Source organism: Loxodonta africana, chromosome 2 (assembly GCF_030014295.1).
Source record: "Loxodonta africana isolate mLoxAfr1 chromosome 2, mLoxAfr1.hap2, whole genome shotgun sequence".
NCBI classification, from domain to species: domain Eukaryota; kingdom Metazoa; phylum Chordata; class Mammalia; order Proboscidea; family Elephantidae; genus Loxodonta; species Loxodonta africana.
The window spans coordinates 41,097,532-41,117,621 of record NC_087343.1 but is presented as its reverse complement, the minus strand read 5'-3'; the positions used below and the strand labels follow the sequence as shown (position 1 = coordinate 41,117,621).

The 20,090-nt window shown below is 40.0% G+C and overlaps 1 protein-coding gene across 1 annotated transcript in view; it reads left to right on the top strand.

Moving 5' to 3' along the window:
* UGT3A2 (UDP glycosyltransferase family 3 member A2) overlaps window positions 1-20,090 on the top strand; it is a 34,884-nt gene that overhangs the window by 3,840 nt on the left and 10,954 nt on the right. The window contains exon 3 of the mRNA XM_003407887.3: window positions 9,211-9,325. Within this exon, the coding sequence (XP_003407935.3) occupies window positions 9,211-9,325 (115 nt within the window). The remainder of the gene's footprint in view (window positions 1-9,210; window positions 9,326-20,090) is intronic.

The window sequence follows — 20,090 nt, the reverse complement described above, 5'->3', positions numbered from 1 at the left end:
AGAGAGCAGGGCTCCTACTCACAGGCTATGAAGGTTGAGGAGTCCCAAGGTTGGCAGGCAAGACTACAAGGTTTCTCCTGACTCACATAGCAGCAGAGCTGGCGAACCCACGATCTGTAGGCCGGGGTGCAGGACTCTTGCTTGCAGGCTGTGAAGATCAAAAAATCCCAAGATTGACAGGTAAGCTGCAACTCAAGTCCCAAGAACCAAAGGTCAGACAAGAGGCAGCTGCTGCATCCAGAACAAGTCAAAAACCTTGGCAAGGGGAGCAGGAAGAAAGTAGGTGGCAGAGGGCAGAGAGATGAAGGCTGAGGGGGCAGTGAGCCGCCATAGGGCCTGCCCCCACCAGTACCACTGAGCAGATTCCGTCATGGGGTGATCGCATATCAGATTTCAACAGGGAAGTGGTCACAACATTATACAATTGCCAAAACACTGAGAATCATGCCCCAGCCAAGTTGACACCGTCTTAACCATCACACTCTCATTGAAGAATTCTTGAAAAATCAGTGGCTGCCCATAAGTATGTGCGTAGAGATATTAGAAGTTTTTAACTGAGTCATCAAATCCAAAGAATTTAAACTAACATGATGTCATAAATCTTGTCAACGCTTCTCTGTTGACAGATAAGAAAACAGATGGCCAGAGAACTTAAACAATTTGCTCAAATTCATGTCGGGTTAATAACTGAGGTGTGCAAATCTGGGACTTAAATCTCTGGGTGGCTCAATCTGAGAGTGTGGCTGAAGCTTTGATTAAAAAATAAATTAAAAAATTAAGCATATTTGAGGAAAAAAAGTATGTTGTTGCTAGGTACTATTGAGTGGCCTCCAAACTCATTAACAATTTGCGTTATGGAGATGACACAACCTTTCTTGCTGAAAGTGAAGAGAACTTGAGGCACTTACTGATGAAGATCAAAGCCCACAGCCCTCAGCATGGATTACACCTCAACATAAAGAAAACAAAAATCCTCACAAGTGGACCAATCAGCAACATCATGATAAACAGAGAAAATCAACACCCATGGAAGCAACAGTCAAGAAATCAAAAGATAGCATTGCATTGGGCAAATCTGCTGCAAAGGACCTCTTGAAAGTGTTGAAAAGCAAAGATGTCATCTTGAAAACTAAGGTGCCCCTGACCCAAGCCATGGTATTTTCAATCGCATCATATGCATGGGAAAGCTGGACAATGAATAAGGAAGACTGAGGAAGAATTGATGCCTTTGAATTGTGTTACCAAAGAATATTGATTATACCATGGACTGCCAAAAGAAGGAACAAATCTGTCTTGGAAGAAGCACAACCAGAATCCTTCTTAGAAGTAAGGATGGCAAGGCTGCGTCTTACATACTTTGGACATGTTGTCAGGAGGGATCAGGCCCTGGAGAAGGACATCATGCTTGGCAAAATTCAGGGTCAGTGGAAAAGAGGAAGACTGTCAAGGAGGTGGACTGACACAGTGGCTACAACAATGAGCTCAAGCATAACAATGATTGTGAGCATGGCACAGGACCAGGCAACGTTTTGTTCTGTTGTATGTAGGGTCACTATGAGTCAGAACCCACTTGACGGCACCCAACAACAACAACTTCGAGTGGGCTCTTACTCGTAATGACCCTATATACAATAGAACAAAACACTGCCTGATCCTGTACCATCTTCATAGCCCTTGCCATTTCTGAGTCCACTGTTGCAGCCACTATATCAGTCCATCTTGTTGAGTCTCTTCTTCTTTTTTTTGACTCTGTACTTTACCAAGCATGATGTCCTTCTCCAGGGACTGATCATTCCTGATAACATGTCCAAAGTATGTGAGATGCAGTCTTAACATCCTCTCTTCCAAGGAACATTCTGGTAGTACTTCTTCCCAGACAGTTTTTTTGTTCGGTCTGTGGTATACTCAATATTCTCCAACACCATAATTCAAAGGCATTAATTCTTCTTTGGTCTTATTCGTTGTCCAGTTTTCACATGTGTATGAGGTGATTGAAAATACTATGACGTAGGTCAGGCCCACCTTAGTCCTCAACACTTTGAGGACTGTATTCTAACTGACATCTTTGGTTTTTAACACTTTAAAGAGGTCGTTCGCAGCAGATTTGCCCAGTGTAATATATTGTTTGATTTCTTGACTGCTGCTTCCATGGGCCTTGATTGTGGATCCAAGTAAAATGAAATTCTTGACAATGTCAATCATTTCTCTGTTTTTGTGATGTTACTTATTGGTCCAGTTGTGAGGATTTTTGTTTTCTTTATGTTGAGATGTAATCCATACTGAAGGCTGTGGTCTTTGATCTTCATTAGTAAGTGCTTCAAGTCCTCTTCACTTTCAGCATCAAGGTTGTGTCATCTGCATAATGCAGGTTGTTAATGAGTCTTCCTCTGATCCTGATGCCCCGTTCTTCTTCGTGTAGCTCTGCGTCTAGGATTATTTGCTCAGCATACAGGTTGGGTAAGTATGGTGAAGGGATACAACCCTGACACACACCTTTTCTGGTTTTAAACCGCTCAATATCCCCATGTTTTGTTAGAACGACTGCCTCTTAGTCTTTGTACAGGTTCTACATGAGAACAACTAAGTGTTCTGGAATTCTCATCCTTCGAAATGTTATCTGTAATTTCTTATGAACCACACAGTCAAATGCTTTTGCATAGTCAATAAAACACAGGTAAACACCTTTCTGGTATTCTATGCTTTCAGCCAGGATCCATCTGACATCAGCAATGACATCTCTCATTCCACGTCCTCTTCTGATTCTAGCTTGAATTTCTGGCAGTTCCTTGTGGATGTACTGCTGCAATTGTTTTTGAATTCTCTTCAGGAAGATTTACTTGCTTTTGATATTAATGATATTGTTTGATAGTATCTGCATTCTGTTGGATCACCTTTCTTTGGAATGAGCTCAAACATGGATCCCTTCCAGTCAGTTGGCCAGATAGCTGTCTTCCAAATTTCTTGTACAGATGAGTGAGCGCTTCCAGCACTGCATCCATTTGTTGATTTTCACATGTATCCACTGAACTGTTCTCAGCTAAAGTGTCCAGCTCCAGAACTTTTCCTTATGCAGCTCTGTCTTTTCCAGTATTCTGCTTTGTGAATTCTGCTTTGGCTTCCCTGAAATTGATCTTGGCCTCCTCAACATAAAGAGACAGCTAGTCCAGATTTGGGTCCCCACTTTTGTGAGATGCACCCTTGAAATTCTCTCCATCTGGTCACTAATGTCCTGAACTGCCTGGTGTCCAAAGCCTTAAAACCATTTTTTCACATATTTGGTCTTTTTTTTTTTTTTAGTTGTTTAAAGTGGGAAGTTAAATCTGATCCCTCTTACTTCCTCATGGTCACTGATCAATGTTCCTTACCTTCATTTCTTTGAAAGAGCCTTATTGAGGTACAGCTGATGTGTAATAAATCATACATATTTCAAGTGTATACTTTTATAATTGTTGACAAACCTATACACCTGTGATTTCATCATGGCAATCAAGATAATGAATATATCTATTACCCCCAGAAGTTCCCTCATGCCTGTTTGCAACCCTACCCTCCTGCCCTTCTCACCTCCCAAACCCTGTTGTTTGGTAATCAATAACATGTCACCATATATTAGTTTTCATTTTCTATAGTTATGTACTGTTCTATTTTCGGTTCTTTTATTCAACATAATTATTCTGAGATTTATCCATGCTGTTTTGTGTATTAAGAGTTCTTTCCTTTTTATTCCTTAGTAGGATTCTCTTGGGTCCCTTGGTGGCTTTGCACTGACTATTAACCTAAAGGTTGACAGTTCAAACCCACTCAGTGGCACAGAGGAAGAAAGACCTGATGATCTGTTTCCATAAAGGTTATAGCCAAGAAAACCCTATGGAACAGTTCTACTGTGCAACACATGGGGTCATCGCGAGTCAGAATCACAGTGGGTGGGTAATATTCTATTATACTATCTCTTAGTTTCCTAGGGCTGCCGTAACAAAATACTACAAAGTATGTGTTTCTAAAGAACAGAAATTTATTTTCTCACAGTCCTGGAGGCTAGAAGTCCAAATTAAGGGTGTTAGCAGGGCTATGGTCTCTCTCTGTCCACTCTAGGGAGATCTTCCTTTGTCTCTTCCAGCTCTTGGTCGCCCTGGGCACTTCTTGGTGTTCCTTGGATTATAAGTGTATCTTCACATAGTGTATACCTTCCCCCTATGTGACTGTCTTGGCATGTCTATTCTCCCTTTTCATAAGACACCAGTCAGGAATTAGGACCTACACTACTCTGATATGACCTTGTTAACCGATGACATCTGCAAAGAAAAACCCTATTTCCCCAAACATAGTCTCATTCACAGGTATGAGGGTTAGAACTTCAACATGTCTGTTTTGGGGCCACAACTGAATCCATAACATATGGATATATTCCAGTGGGTTTATCCAGTTGTCTGTTGATGAACATTTGGGTTGTTTCTAGTTTTGGGTTAGTTCAAATAAAGCTGTTATGAACATTCACATATAAGCCTCTGAATGAACATTTCCTTTCTTTTTTCTTGGGTACATATGTAGGCCTGGAATGGCTGAATCACACGATGGATAGATGTTTTACTTTTTAAGAAAGTGCCAAATTGTTTTACAAATTGGGGATACCATTTTACACTCCCATCAGAAGTGAATGAGTATTCCTGTTCCTCGACATTCTTGTCAACAGTTGATATAGTTAGTCTTTCATTCTCGCCATTCTAATAGACATGTAATAGCATCTTTGTGGTTTTTAAGTATTTGCCTTTCCTTCAGGACTAATAATGTTGAGCATCTTTTTATGTGCTTATATTCCATCCATATTTCTTCTTTGGTGCAGTGTTTGTCATATATTTGCCCATTTTTAAATTGCATTGTTTTTTATATTGAATATTCAGACTTGGTTTTGTGGATTTTGTATCTTAGTACTGTATCAGATATATGCTTTATAAATATTTTCTCCCAGGCTGTGACTTATCCTTTCATTTCTTTCACGGTGGCTTTTGAAGAATACAGGTTTAATTTTGATGAAATCCGAGTTCATGCTTTTTCTATATGTATACAAATGAACATATGATTTTTCTTCTTTATTCTGTGAATGTGGGGATGTATTAGACTGATTGATTTTCAAATGTTAATTCAACCTCACATTCCTAAGATAAACTCCATTTGGCCATGATATATTATCATTTTTATATAGTTTTGATTCAACTTGCCTTGTTTTAATATTTCGCACCTACATTTATGAAGGATATTCTATATATATATTTTTTTTTGGTAAGGTCTCTCTCTGGCCTTGGTGTCAGCGTAATGCTACCCGCATAGAATGAATTGCGGAAGTGTTCCCTCCTCTTCACTTTTCTGGAAGAGTTTGTGTAGAGTTAGTGTTATTTCTTCTTAAATGATTTGAACGCTTCAAAGAAGGAGAATGGATCCCAACCTGTAATCTGATGCAGGTATCAAAATTGATGATGACACACACACAGAAGAAAAGGTTGTAAAATTGTTTATTACTCCTATAATAAGAGGCTTTATGTGGCGAGAAGGGCAGCTTCTAAGCAGGTCCAAAATTCACTTGAAGGAGCAGGGAAAGAAGAGTGGTTTGGGATTTTTATGGTAGTGGGTAGGGCTAGGGTGAGGATTCCCCAAAGTGCTTCGAACTTCCTGATGGCACCAAAAGAGGGAACATCTTTCTTAACAGTTGACGAGATATGAGGAAGGGGAAGGGAGAAGAGCGGGGCTTAAAAGCTTTCAGTAGTCAAATATAAAAAATGGTGTCAGACTCTATTGTAGCTCTTCCCTGATGCCTGACTGATGACTGAAACTTGCCATGCCTCCTTTAATTGGGTTTGAACTTATTGAAGTAAGTCATTTTGGCACTTTATGAGGCCTGTAGCCTAAAACCAATAAGGGAGGTAAATGTTCCATTGAATGTCTTGTTCAACAGCCCAAGATTGTGTATTGAGGAGTGAAATTTGTGCCTGGTTACTACCTGTACTGTCTGGACCTCTGAAGGGAATAGGTAGTGTCTTGGTGAGGCTGTGTATTATACTTTCAGTGGTCGGTAGTTTGAACCTACCAGCCACTCGTTGGAAATGCTATGGGGGCAGTTCTACTCTGTCCTATAGGGTCGCTATGAGTTGGAATCAACTGGATGGCTATGGGATTTTTTTTTTTTTTTCTTTAATGTGTTAAACCAAGAACCCAAACTTATTGCTGTATAACCTTTCTCTCTTTGTTGGTTGCTGGATATACTGTGGTGGGGGAGGGAGACTCTCTAACTTACTCATATTTAAAATTTTCTTCCTCCAGAGAGTCCCACATCAGTATCTTCAGGGTTAGGGGCCTCCTCCGTGGATGAGGGCTCCAGGCTAAAGTTAGGTTTGAATTAATCCCTTAGATGTGCCATGGAATACCATGGGTGTTTTTCCTCTATAACCCTGAGAATCAGAATTTATTTTAGCTATAAAGATATAAGTAGCAGCAGCAGCAAAGGCATTTGGTAGTGTCCAGTGTGCCACCTGCTTTTAGGAGTTTGGACCTCACCTCAGCATGTCACATAGTGGCTGTGTTCTTACCACCTGATGGGCCTGTATTTTGCATGGAGCATCCGTCGTTCCTCCAGGTACTTTGAAGAATGGGGCTAATGTCTGGTTGAGATACACAACCAGTGGTCACAGGGTAAGAATCGTTCCCTTGAGCCCAGCATTAGTCACAGCTTATACTGGAATTGAGACAAACAATTCAATTGGAGATATGTAGATAAGCCTGGGCAGATACATCAACAAAGGACCACTTTAAAGAGCCCCAATCTCATACTCCTGTCTCTAAATTCCAATTACTGAAACTTCTGACTTAGATTGGTTAAATATTTCACATAGGCTTGGAGCACTAAGCAGTAGAGTTCGAAGTGCAAGCTTGCCAGCAGGCAGCAATTCAAAGTCTGCTCACCAGCAGGCTCCAGTGAGCAGACCAAGGCAAGAGAGCAAAGACCCTTGGTGGTGTTGGTTATTACCTAGTCATTAGCTCACTGTACTAATTGTCTTGTGGTTGCCCCTGGGGAGTGGAATCAACCCTTTACCCAAAATTTGGTTCTGACGTCGAAAGTGATGATGGCACACATTCATCAAGAGGGTATAAAAAGGTTCGATAATCATATAATGAGGCTTTTTGGGGACAGCAGGGCAGGCTCCCAAGCAGGTATAAGAAATGGCTTGAAAGGGTACAAAGGGACAACTGGCTTGAGCTTTTATTGAGGGTCTGCGTTGGGATGGAGTGAGGTTTCCCCTACATGGGCATGGGCTTGCATGGTTTGAAGTTCCTGACAGAGGGAAGGGAGGGAGCAGGCAGACCTTCTTACCAGTTTGCTCTAATGAGGCACAGAAAGGGAAGAGGGAGGTGAAACTTGAAAGCTATCGTCAGTCAAGCTTCAGAAATAGAGTCTTTGTTTACACATGGGTAATTGAGGAGGACCTGGGTGGTGTAAATGGTTAACACACTTGGCTGCTAACCAAATGTTTGGAGGTTTGAGTCCACCCAGAGGTCCCTCAGAAGAAAGGCCTGGGGATCTATGTCCAAAAAATCAGCCATGGGAAACCCTATGGAGGCTTGCAAGTGACCATCCAAGGCAGAACAATTGGTCTCTATTCACCTGGGGCAACAGAGGAAGAAGGAGAGTCTGGAATAGAAGGAGGAAATGGATGTGCACCTAATTGCCTCCATGAACAATTGCCTCCTCTGCCATGAGACTGGAAGAACTGGATGGTACCCAGCTACCATTACTGAACATTTTGATCAAAGATTCTATAGAAGAATTTTGACCAAAAAGGGGGAAAATGTAGAACAGAATTTAAAATTTCATGGAATCCAGACTTTCTGGAGCCATGGAGGCTGGATGAACTCCTGAAACTATTGCCCTGAGATAATCATTTAAACGTTAAACCAAAAATATCCCCTGAAGTCTTCTTAAAACCAAACAGTGTTGTTGTTGTTAGGTGCTGTTGAGTTGGTTTTGACTCATAGTGACCCTGCGTACAAAAGAATGAAACACCACCCAGTCCTGTACCATCCTCACAATTGTTGCTGAGTTTGAGTTCATTGTTACAGTCATTGAGTCAATCCATCTCATATTTTGAGTGCCTTCTGACCTTCCAGCACTATATTAGACAATGTTCCACTGCTATTTCTCAGTTTAGCTCAACTAGTAAAGAATATCTACATTGATCATTATGCTATTTTGAGATGTATCTATGAGATCAAACTGACAACAACTTTAAAGATTAGATAGGAACCTTAGAAGGAGTGAGTTTATATTAATAAAAAAAATTGGGAAGGAAAAACTCAGAAAAGGAGCATGAGAATGGTTGCACAACTTGAAGAATGTAATCAGTGTCACTGCATTGTATGTCTAGAAACTGTTGCATTGGTGTATGTTTTGCTGTGTATATTCTCAACAACAACAACAAAATAAATTATAAAACAAAAAAGAAAACCCTATGAAGGAGAGTTCTACTCTGACACGGGATAGCCACGATCAGAGTTGACTCAGCAGCAACTGTAGTAGTAATGGCGGAGGAGCCAAGCTGGTATGCTTGGGAGCGCAGGGGACTAATATTTTTAATCTGACCTTTTAGTACTTTTTGACTGAAAAAAAAAAACAACTATTTCCATGTCTCACGTTAAAAAAAAGAAAACCAATTTTTCTAAAACAGAAAGTAAATGGGCTCTGTAATCAAACAGACTTGCATTTAAGTACAAACTCCACCACTCCCTATGTGTGCAACCTTGACAAATGACCTTAAACTCAATTAGCCTTTGTTTTCTCACCTATAAAACGGGACTAATAGCTATACATTTAAATGAAAGCTTTAAGTGTACGCTTTGAGACGTTTAAATTGAATGAAAGTGCCTGAATCGTTGTAAGGTTCTCAGTAAATGTTATCAGTTTGTATAATTGAATGAGAAAACAACAACAACAATGATGAAAAGCCCACAAAATTTGCATGTGGGAGGATGTGAATATTCGTTTATTTTGGAAAGGGTGAACAGTGGTAGGCACGTAAGATCCCGTCAAAGATGTCCATATCCTAATCTTTATAACCAAGACAAAGAAAAAAAAAGCAACATTCAGAGGAATAGAAAATTATTCATATAAACAAACTTGGTATCCTTATGCTATTAAACTTTTTTCTCTCATTGGTGTTTTCTTAGATTTTAAAGAGGAAAAAAAGACATACCAAATCATCAAATGGCTTCCGCCTGAAGATTATAAAAAAGAATTTATGAAGTATTTTGATTTCTTTATTGAAGAATCTTTTCATGGCAGGTAATTTTATTTTATTCTTTTAACCAAAGAGTCACTATTTTAGCGATACAAATGACTAGTTGGATGCTTGGATGCTTGGAGTGAGCATAAGTGAAAGGGATGGAGAGATGGATGGATGGATGGACGGACAGACGGACGGACAGATGGACAGATGATACAGGTGTTGCGTTCCAAATCATCCAGTCCAGTCCAGATGGATGGATAGATGAATGCATGATGAGTGGATGGTTGGGTGGGTGAATGGATGGATGGATGGATGGATGGGCGGGCAGCTGATGCATTCCCAATCATCTAGTCCAGTCACTGGAGATTCTACAGTACTCCGTTTAATTCCCTCTTCACTATAAAAAAAAAAAGCATGAATAAATTTCTGCAGAAATTGGGGTGTTGTTCCCTCTGGGCCTTTCTTGCAACACTTTGCCGACAATTTTTGTCTGTAATCTCTTGAGCACAGAAACCGATATAGGCACTTTATCTCCTCATTGTTGGTGGGGAAATCAGTGAATCTTTTTCTTTTTTTCCACTTATTTTTTTCCTCCCCTTTCCCCCTGTTATATTTTATTTGACTCAATGGCAACATTTTATTTCATTAATGGAGGGAACCTTAGGAACATTGATTTTGAAGACCTCAGGCTACTTCAAGTTCTTTTAATAAAAGCAATTAACCTGGTGCACAATGAGACATGAAGCAAACTCCTTTTTCTCTCACCTGAAATGCAAAGGAATAAGAAACTCCATTCTCTTAGACAATAAAAAGATAAAAATCCCTGCCTCTCTTGGTAGCTTCACCCCTTCTTCCTCTTCTTTTTTTTTTTTTTTTAATTGTGTCTTAAGTGAAAGTTTACAAATCAAGTCAGTCTCTCATACAGAAATTTATATATACCCTACTATGTACTCCTAGTTGCTCTCCCCCTAATGAGACAACACTTTCCTTGTCTCCACCCTGTATTCCCCTTGTCTATTCAGCCAGCTTCTGTACCCCTCTGTCTTCTCATCTCCCCTCCAGACAGGAGCTGCCCACATAGTCCCATGTGTCTACTTGAGCCAAGAAGCTCACTCCTCACCAGTACCATTTTCTGTGTTACAGTCCAGTCCAATCTCTGTCTGAAGAGTTGGCTTTGGGAATGGTTCCAGTCTTGGGCTAACAGAAAATCTGGGGACCATGACCTCTGGAGTCCTTCCAGTCTCAGTCAGACCATTAAGTCTGGTCTTTTTATGAGAATTTGAGATCTGCATCCCACTGCTCTCCTGCTCCATCAGGGATTCTCTGTTGTTTTCTCTGTCAGGGCAGTCATCGGTTGTACCTAGACACCATCTACTTCCTCTGGTCTCAGGCTGGTGTAGTCTCTGATTTATGTGGCCTTTTCTGTCTCTTGGACTCATAATTACCTTGTGTGTTTTGGTGTTTTTCATTCTCCTTTGCTCCAGGTGGGTTGAGACCAATTGATGCATCTTAGATGGACACTTGCTAGCATTTAAGACGCCAGATGCCACTCACCAAAGTGGGACGCAGAATGTTTTCTTAATAGATCTTATTATGCCAGTTGACCTAGATGTCCCCTGAAGCCATGGTCCGCAGACCCCCGACCTTGCTACTCTGGCCATCGAAGCATTCAGTTTATTCAGGAAACTGCTTTTGGTTTAGTCCCGTTGTGCCGGCCTTTCCTGTATTGTGTGTTGTCTTTCCCTTCATCTAAAATAGTTCTTGTCTACTATCTAATTAGTGAATACCCCCTCCCTCCTTCCTTCCACCCTCATAACCATCAGAGAATATTTTCTTCTGTGTTTAAACTATTCCTTGAGTTCTTATAATAGTGGTCTCATACAATATTTGTCCTTTTGCAGCTAATTTCACTCAGCATAATACCTTCCAGATTCCTTCTTGTTATGAAATGTTTCATGAATTCATCATTGTTCTTTATCAATACATAGTATTCCATTGTGTGAATATACCATTATTTATCCATTCATCTGGTAATAGGCACCTCGGTTGCTTCCATCTTTTTGCTGTTGTAATGAACATGGATGTGCATACATCTGTTCATGTAAAGGCTCTTATTTCTCTAGGATATATTCCAAGGAGTGGGGTTGCTGGATCGTATGGTAGTTCTATTTCTAGCTTTTTAAGGAAGCTTCAAATTGATTTCCAAAGTGGTTGTACCATTTGACATTTCCACCAGCAGTGTATAAGTGTTCAGTCTCTCCACAACCTCTCCAACATTTATTATTTTGTGTTTTTTGGATTAATGCCAGCCTTCATTGAAGTGAGATGGTACCTCATTGTGGTTTTGATTTGCATTTCTCTAGTGGCTAAGGATCCTGAGCATTTCCTCATGTACCTGTTAGCAGCCTGTTTGTTTGGTGAGTGTGTGTTTATATCCTTTGCCCATTTTTTAATTGGGTTATTTGTCTTTTTGTAGTTGAGTTTTTGCAGTATCATGTAAATTTTAGAGATCAGGTGCTGATCGGAAATGTCATAGCTAAAAACTTTTTCACAGTCTGTAGGTAGTATATTTACTCTTTTGGTGAAGTCTTTGGATGAGCATAGGTGTTTCATTTTTAGGAGCTCTCAGTTATGTAGTTTCTCTTCTGGCGTTTGAGCATTGTTAATAATGCTTTGTATACTGTTTATTCCATGTATTAGGGCTCCTAGCATTGTCCCTATTTTTTCTTCCATGATCTTTATTGTTTTAGATTTCATATTTAGGTCTTTGATCCATTTTGAGTTAGCTTTTGTGCATGGTGTGAGCTATGGGTCTTGTTTCATTTTATTTGCAGATGGTTATCCATTTATGCCAGCACCAATTGTTAAAGAGACTCTCTTTCCCTCATTTAAATGACTTTGGTCTTTCGTCAAAAATCAGCTGCTCATATGTGGATGAATTTATGTCTGGATTCTCAATTGTGTTCCATTGGTCTATGTACCTGTTGTTGTACCAGTATTAGGCTGTTTTGACTACTGTGGTGGTGTGATATGTTCTAAAATCAGATAGTGTGAGGCCTCCCACTTTGTTGTTTTTTAGTAGTGATTTTTTTTTTTTTTTTACTTACCCAGGGCCTATTTCCATTCCACGTGAAGTTGGTGATTTGTTTCTCCATCTCATTAAAAAATGCCATTGGAATTTGGATTGGAATTACATTGCATCTATAGATCGCTTTTGGTCAAATAGACATTTTAAAAGGTTGAGTCTTCCTATTCATAAGCAAGGTGTGTTTTTCCAGTTATGTAGGTCTCTTTTGTTTCTTGCAGTAGTGTCTTGCAGTTTTCTTTGTATAGGTCTTTTACATCTCTGGTTAGATTTATTCCCAAGTATTTTATCTTCTTGGGGGCTACTGTGAATGGTATTGATTTGGTGATTTCCTCTTCGATGTTCTTTTTGTTGGTGTAGAGGAATCCAACTGATTTTTGTATGTTTATCTTGTATCCTGATACTCGGCTGAACTCTTCTATTAGTTTCAGTAGCTTTCTTGAGGATTCTTAGGGTTTTCTGTGTATAAGATCATGTCATCTGCAAACAGAGATACTTTTACTTCTTCCTTACCAATCTGGATGCCCTTTATTTCTTTATCTAGCCTTTGTTTCTTTATCTGTGCTCTGGCTAGGACCTCCAGCACAATGTTGAATAAGAGTAGTGATAAAGAGCATCCTTGTCTGGTTCCCAGTCTCAAGGGGAAAACTTTCAGACTCTCTCCATTTAGGATGATGTTGGCTTTGTATAAATGCCCTATATTATGTTGAGGAATTTTCCTTCTATTCCTATTTTGCTGAGAGTTTTTATCATAAATGGGTGTTGGACTTTGTCACATACATTTTCTGCATCAATTGAGAAGATCATGTAGTTCTTGACTTTTATTTTGTTTATATGATGGATTACATTGATTGTTTTTCTAACGTTGAACTATCCTTGCATACCTTGTACGAATCCCGCTTGGTCATGGTGAATTATTTTTTTTGATATGTTGGTTGAATTCTGTTGGCTAGAAGTTTGTTGAGGATTTTTGCATCTAAGTTCATGAGGGATATAGGTCTGTAATTTTCTTTTTTTGTGGTGTCTTTACTTGGTTTTGGTATCGGGGTATGCTGGCTTCATAGAATGAGTTTGGGAGTATTACACCATTTCTATGCTCAGAAATACCTTTAGTAGTAGTGGTGTTAACTCTTCTTTGAAAGTTTGATAGAACTCTCCAGTGAAGCTGTCAGGGCCAGGGCTTTTTTTTGTTGGGAGTTTTTTAATTACCTTTTCAATCTCTTTTTTGTTATGTGTTTATTCAGTTGTTCTACCTCTGTTTGTATTAGTTTAGGTAGGTAGTGTGTTTCTAGAAATTCATCCATTTCTTCTAGGTTTTCAAATTTGTTAGGTAGAATTTTTCATAGTAATCTGATATGATTCTTTTAATTTCAGTTGGGTCTTTTGTGATATTGCCCATCTCATTTCTTATTTGAGTTATTTGCTTCCTCTCCTGTTTTTCTTTTGTCAGTTTAGCCAGTGGTTTATCAATTTTGTTAATTATTTTAAAAAAAAAGCTTTTTTTTTGTCTTGTTAGCTGTTTCAATGGTCTTTCTATTTATTTCATTTAATTCTGCTCTAGTTTTTATTATTTGCTTTCTTCTGTTGTTCTCTTTCTCTTTGTTCAAGTTGTAGGGATAATTCTTTGATTTTGGCCCTTTCTTCTTTTTGTATGTGTGCATTTATTTATATAAATTGACCTTTGAGCACTGCTTTAGCTGTGTCCCAAAGGCTCTGCTAGGAAGTGTTTTCATTCTCACTGGATTCAATGAATTTCTATATTCCATCCTTATTTTCTTCTATAACCCAGTCATTTTTGAGCAGGGTATTATTCAGTTTCTAAGTGTTTGATTTCTTTTCCTTGCTTTTTCTGTTATTGATTTCTACTTTTATGGCTTTATGGTCAGAGAAGATGCTTTTTAATAGTTCAGTGTTTTGGATTCTGTTAAGGCTTGCTTTATGACCTAATTATGTGGTCTATTGTAGAGAATGTTCCATGTGTGTTGGAAAAGAAAGTATACTTGGCTACTTTTGGGTGGAGTGTTCTGTATATGGATGAGGTCAAGTTGGTTGATTGTGTCATTTAGATCTTCCGTGTCTTTATTGGGCTTCTTTCTGGGTGTTCTGTCCTTCACCGAATGTGGTGTGTTGAAGTCTCCTACTGTTATTGTGGAGCTGTCTATCTCACTTTTCAGTGCTGATAGAGTTTGTTTTATGTATCTTGAAGCCCTGTCATTGGGTGCATACATATTGAATATGTTTATATGCTCCTGGTATATTGTCCCTTTAATCATTATATAGTGTCCTTCCTTATCGTTTGTGGTAGATTAAACTTTAAAGTCTATTTTTTCAGAAGTTAATATGGCTACTCCTTCTCTTTTTTGATTGTTGTTTGCTTGATATATTTTTTTCCATCTTTTGAGTTTTAGTTTGTTTGTGTCTTTAAGTCTAAGGTGTGTCTCTTTTAGGCAGTATATAGATGGATCGTGTTTTCTTAATCCATTCTACCACTCTCTGTCTCTTTACTGGTGCATTTAGTCTATTTACATTCAGCATAATTATGGTTAGGTTTGAGTTTAGTGCTGTCGTTTTGATGTGTTTTTTTGTGTGTTGACAGTTTCTTTTTTCCACTTAATTTTTTTGTGTTGAGTAGTTTATATATTGTCTTTTCCTCTTATTCATTGTTGTTGATTTTGTTTTTGGTGAGTCTTTATGTTTTTCTTGCATTTTATTTTGATGTGTAGGATTGTTAGTCTCCTAATATTTACCCCTATTTTTCTAAGTTTAAACTAAAATTTGTTTCTTTATATCGCCTTGACTTCTTCTCTATATGAAAGATCTATGACTACATTTTTTAGTCTCTGTTTATTGTTTTAATGTTGTCATCTTTTACATAATGATATCACTGTTTCGATGTTTTGAGCTTTTTTTTTAATCTTGATTTATTTTCGTGATTTACCTATCTGGATCTGTATCTGGTTGCTCTGTCTTGTGTTCTAGTCTTGAGATGATATCTGATATTATTGATTTTCTAACCAGAGAATTCCCTTTAGTATTTCTTGTAGTTTTGGTTTGTTTTTTTCAAATTCCCTAAACTTCTGTTTATCTGGATATGTCCTAATTTTTCCTTCATATTTGAGAAACAGTTTTGCTGGATATATGATTCTTGGTTGGCAATTTTTTTCCTTCAGTTTTTTATATAAGTCATCCCGCTGCCTTCTTGCCTGCATGGTTTCTGCCAAGTAGTCTGAGCTTATTATTATTGACTCTCCTTTGTAGGTGACTTTTTGTTTATCCCTAGCCGCTCTTAAAATTCTCTGTCTTTGGTGTTGGTAAATTTGATTATAGTATGTCTTGGTGATTTTCTTTTGAGATCTACCTTATGTGGGGTTCGATGAGCATCTTGGATAGATATCTTCTCATCTTTCATGGTATCAGGGAAGTTTGCTGCCAACAAATCTTCAATGTTTTTCTCTGTGTTTTTTGTTATCCCTCCCTGTCCTGGTACTCCAGTCACTTGTAGATTATTTCTCTTAATTGAGTCGCACGTGAATCTTTGGGTTTCTTCATTTTTTAATATTCTTTTATCTACTTTTTCTTTGCCTATATTGGTGCCAATTGTTTTATCCTCAACCTCACTAATTCTGCCTTCTATTTCCTCAGGTCTGCTCTTCTGACTTTCTATTCAGTTGTCTAATTCTGAAATTTTATTGTTAATCTGAATTTCTGATTGCTGTCTCTCTCTAGGGTTCTTGCAGCCTATTAAATTTGTCATTATGTTCTTGAATAACCTTTTTAATTTCTTCATCTGCTTTATCTGTGTGTTCCTTGGCTTGTTCTGCATTTTGCCTCATCTCTTTCTTGATCTCTTGAAGAGTTTTGTATATAAATCTTTTGTATTCTACATCTGATACTTCCAGGAATACATCTTCATCTGAAAGCTTCCTTGATTCTTTGTTTTGAGAGCTTGTTGAGGTGATCATGGTCTGCTTCTGTATATGACTTGCTATTGGCTCTTTTCTTCGAGCCGTCGATAAGTTATTTTATTAATTTATTTTATGTTTGCTTAGTGTTTCCTAGCTTCTTGCTTTGTTTTGTTTTGATATGCCCAAATAGGCTACTTGAGTGAACTAGCTTGATTATTTGTGCCTTTGAAGTTCTAACGTCCTGTCACCAGATGGGTAGAGCTGTTACCAGGTATATGAGCTTAGGAGTCCATTCACTTTTCTTGTATGGATTCAGCCCAGATGTTCAGGTAGTTGTTTATCAAGTGTGTGGTACAGGCTCTGTCATATAGTCTTTAGGCAGGGGTGATTGGTATAGGCACAGGTATCTGGTTGTAGCAGGGGGTCACGCTCTGAACAAGGCAGGGGGCTGACAACCGTCCCCTGAGTGTTTGTGAAGAAAGCATGTCCTTGTTCCCTAGAGCACACAGCGGGGTGAGTTCTGCAGCCGGACCATGGGCATAGTCTTAGTTATCTAAAAAAAAAAAAAATTATAGTTATCTAGTACTGCTATAACAGAAATACCACAAGTGGATGGCTTTAACAAAGATGAATTTATTCTCTCACAGTCTAGTAGCTTACAAGTTGAAATTCAGGGCGTCAGCTCCAGGGGAAGGCTTTCTCTCTTTGTCCGCTCTGGTGGAAGGTCCTTGTCCTCAATATTCCCCTGGTCAGAGAGCTTCTCAGGTACAGGGACCCTGGGTCCAAAGGATGTGCTCTGCTTCTGGTGCGGCTTTCTTAGTGGCATGAGGTCCTCAACTCTCTGCTGGCTTCCTTTTCCTTTTACCTCTTGAGGGATAAAAGGTGGTGCAGGCCACACCCCAGGGAAACTCCCTTTACCTTGGATCAGGGCAGTGACCTGATTGTGGTGTTACAATCCCACCCTAATCATCTTTAACATAGAATTACAATCACAGTATGGAGGACAACCACAAAATACTGGGAACCATGGCCTAACCATGTTGATACATACATTTTTGGGGGGACATAATTCAATTCATGACATTCCAAACTTTGGCCCCCCAAAAATCACATCCTTGCAACATGCAAAACATATTCATCCCATCATATCATAGTAAAAGTCTTAACTCTAAGTCCAAAATCCAAAAATTCCCCTTCATCTGTGAAATCTGGAATACAAGTTGTCTGCTTCCAAAAGTACAATGGTAGAACAGGCAGAAGCTAGAAATTTCCATCACACATGGTAGAAACTGAACAGAAAGAAGGCATAACAGGCCCTAAGCAAGTCAGCAGAACACATTACATTAGCCCTCAAAGCTTTGAAAATAATCCTCTTCTCTCTGAACACAATAACCCTGTCCTCCAGCCTCTAGGTATTGGCCACACTCTCCAGATTCTGAGTGGAGGCCCCTCACCCTGGGCTTTAGTTCCATCTTCCATGCCCACTGGGACAGCAACTCTGCTCCTTTGGCTTTAGGCACAACATTTTCCTAGTCCATCTGAGTGGCAACTCCACTCTTAGAAACACCAGAGGCCATGACTCCACCCTTTGAAACCCCTGAGGTCATGGCCATACATTTTGAGACTGAAGCAGCTCAGCTTCTTGTCTCTTCAGCTTCTGTTTCCTGTTTTTTTCACTTCTTGGCTCCTTGGGCCTCATGCCTGCATCTGTCCTGCTGGAGCAAGTGTTCCAGAGCTCAGTAGCTCCACCAATAAGTGCTCAGAGGCACCCCACTCCCCCCAGGAAGCCTCCTGTGCACAGGCACTCAGGCCTCTTGCTCCATGGGTCAGCTCCAGCACTGTGTTGCGCTGGTCTCCTGGTTCTGCTGCTGTTGGTGCTTCTTTGCCACTGCAGGTTCTCTGCTGTGCTGGTCATCTGCCACTGTTGCAACTCTATCCATTCGTAGTTTCAAAACCACTTCCACATTATAGGTATCTGTTAGAACAGCACCCCACTCTCTTGGTACCAAATTCTGTCTTAGTTATCTAGTACTGCTATAACAGAAATACCACAAGTGGATGGCTTTAACAAAGAGAAATTCATTCTCTCACAGTCTAATAGGTTACAAGTCCAAATTCAGGGTGTCAGCTCCAGGGAGAGGCTTTCTAACTTTGTCTGCTCTGGAGGAAGGCCCTTGTCCTCAATCTTCCCCTGGCCAAAGAACTTGTCAGGCACAGGGACCCCTGGTCCAAAGGACGTGCTCTGCTCCTGGTGCTGCTTTCTTGGTGGTATGAGGTCCCCAACTCTTTGCTTGCTTACTTTTCCTTTTATCTCTCAAGAGATAAAAGGTGGTACAGGCCACACCCCAGGAAACTCCCTTTACATTGGATCAGGGAGGTGACCTGAGTAAGGGTGGTGTTATAATCCCACCCTGATCCTCTCAACATAAAATTACAATAACAAAATGGAGGACTACCGCACAATACTGGGAATCATGGCCTAACCAAGTTGATACACACATTTTTTTTTAGGGGGACATAATTCAATCCATGACAGGCACCCAAAGCTTTTTGTTGTAATGACTGGTAGGCACCACTTATCCTTGGATCCCTGTTGCAGGTGGCTAGGTGATGTAGGTGAAGCCACCAGTCCTCAGGCCCCTGATGTGGGTAGGTAAGGATCCTGTTTAATAGACAAAGTGGTGTGAAACATCAAAAATCCACCTCTCTACTGCACAGCTGAAACAGTTGATGTCAGATCTCAAGCACATACACCGTTGGAGTAACAAGGGCCTAATTTCCTGAAGTGGGCCCACACAGGTCCATGCAGAGGTGAAAAGTATTCAAGGTCTGCAGACCATTTGTTCCTGGACAGGAGCCACTTCTGTCCTGAACTCCCTAGCTTAGTAGAGCTGGCAGATTATCTTTTCCCCCAATTGTTAATTTATTCCTTCTCCAAGGCCAGGAGGATGCCTCAGGACACACAGCAGGATCTATCTCAGGCCCAGGGAAACCGACAGCCACTGAAGCCGGCTTTGGGGCTGGGGGTGTGGTAAAATAAATGCAAGTACTTGTGTTTTGCTGAGAGCACTGTTCATTTCTGGTTCCGGAGGTGTGAGTGGATTGTGCGGCTCGCAGTATCTCCCTGAAGAAACTGCGTCCCGAACACTACTGACAGCCGTGTCGTGGTCATGCCAGGGGATTGTGCCTGAGGGGCGCTGGTTCCTGCTGAGTCAGGTACAGCAACTCCTCTCCACTTCTGAACCATCTCTCCCTCCCCCTGCAGCTCAGTCTGTTTTCTAACTTTGCCTTTGATGTTCAGGGCTCCTAGCTTGTCATATATATCATCGTTTCACTTGTTTTTTCAGGTCTTTTTTGTAAGAGGGATCACCGGAAGCATCTGACTACTCTGCTATCTTGGTCCCACCTTCACCGCTTCTTTTTTTCTGAGAAAATTCTATTTATTAGTGAAAATCCATTGCCATATAGTCAATTCCAACGCATACAGATCCTATAAGACAAAGTAGAGCTGCCCCATAGGGTTTCCACGGAGCGGTTGGTAGATTTGTACTGCCAACCTTTTGGTATGCAGCTGAGCTCTTAACCACTGTGCCACAAGGGCTCAATTTACTTATTTATTAGTGAAGGTACTGATCAAATGTGGCTCTTTGCATAAAGCCTTCTCCCTCACTCAAGCTGGAAGATCACATTCCATCTTGTCTAGGTCTGATCTAAACCACTCATTTGACACCTAGTTTATATTGTGTTGTTAATTACTTTTTAAAAGTACATGCCTAGTCTGTTCTCCCCCAGTTTGATATTTCTGAGGACAGGCACAGGTAGCAGTAACTT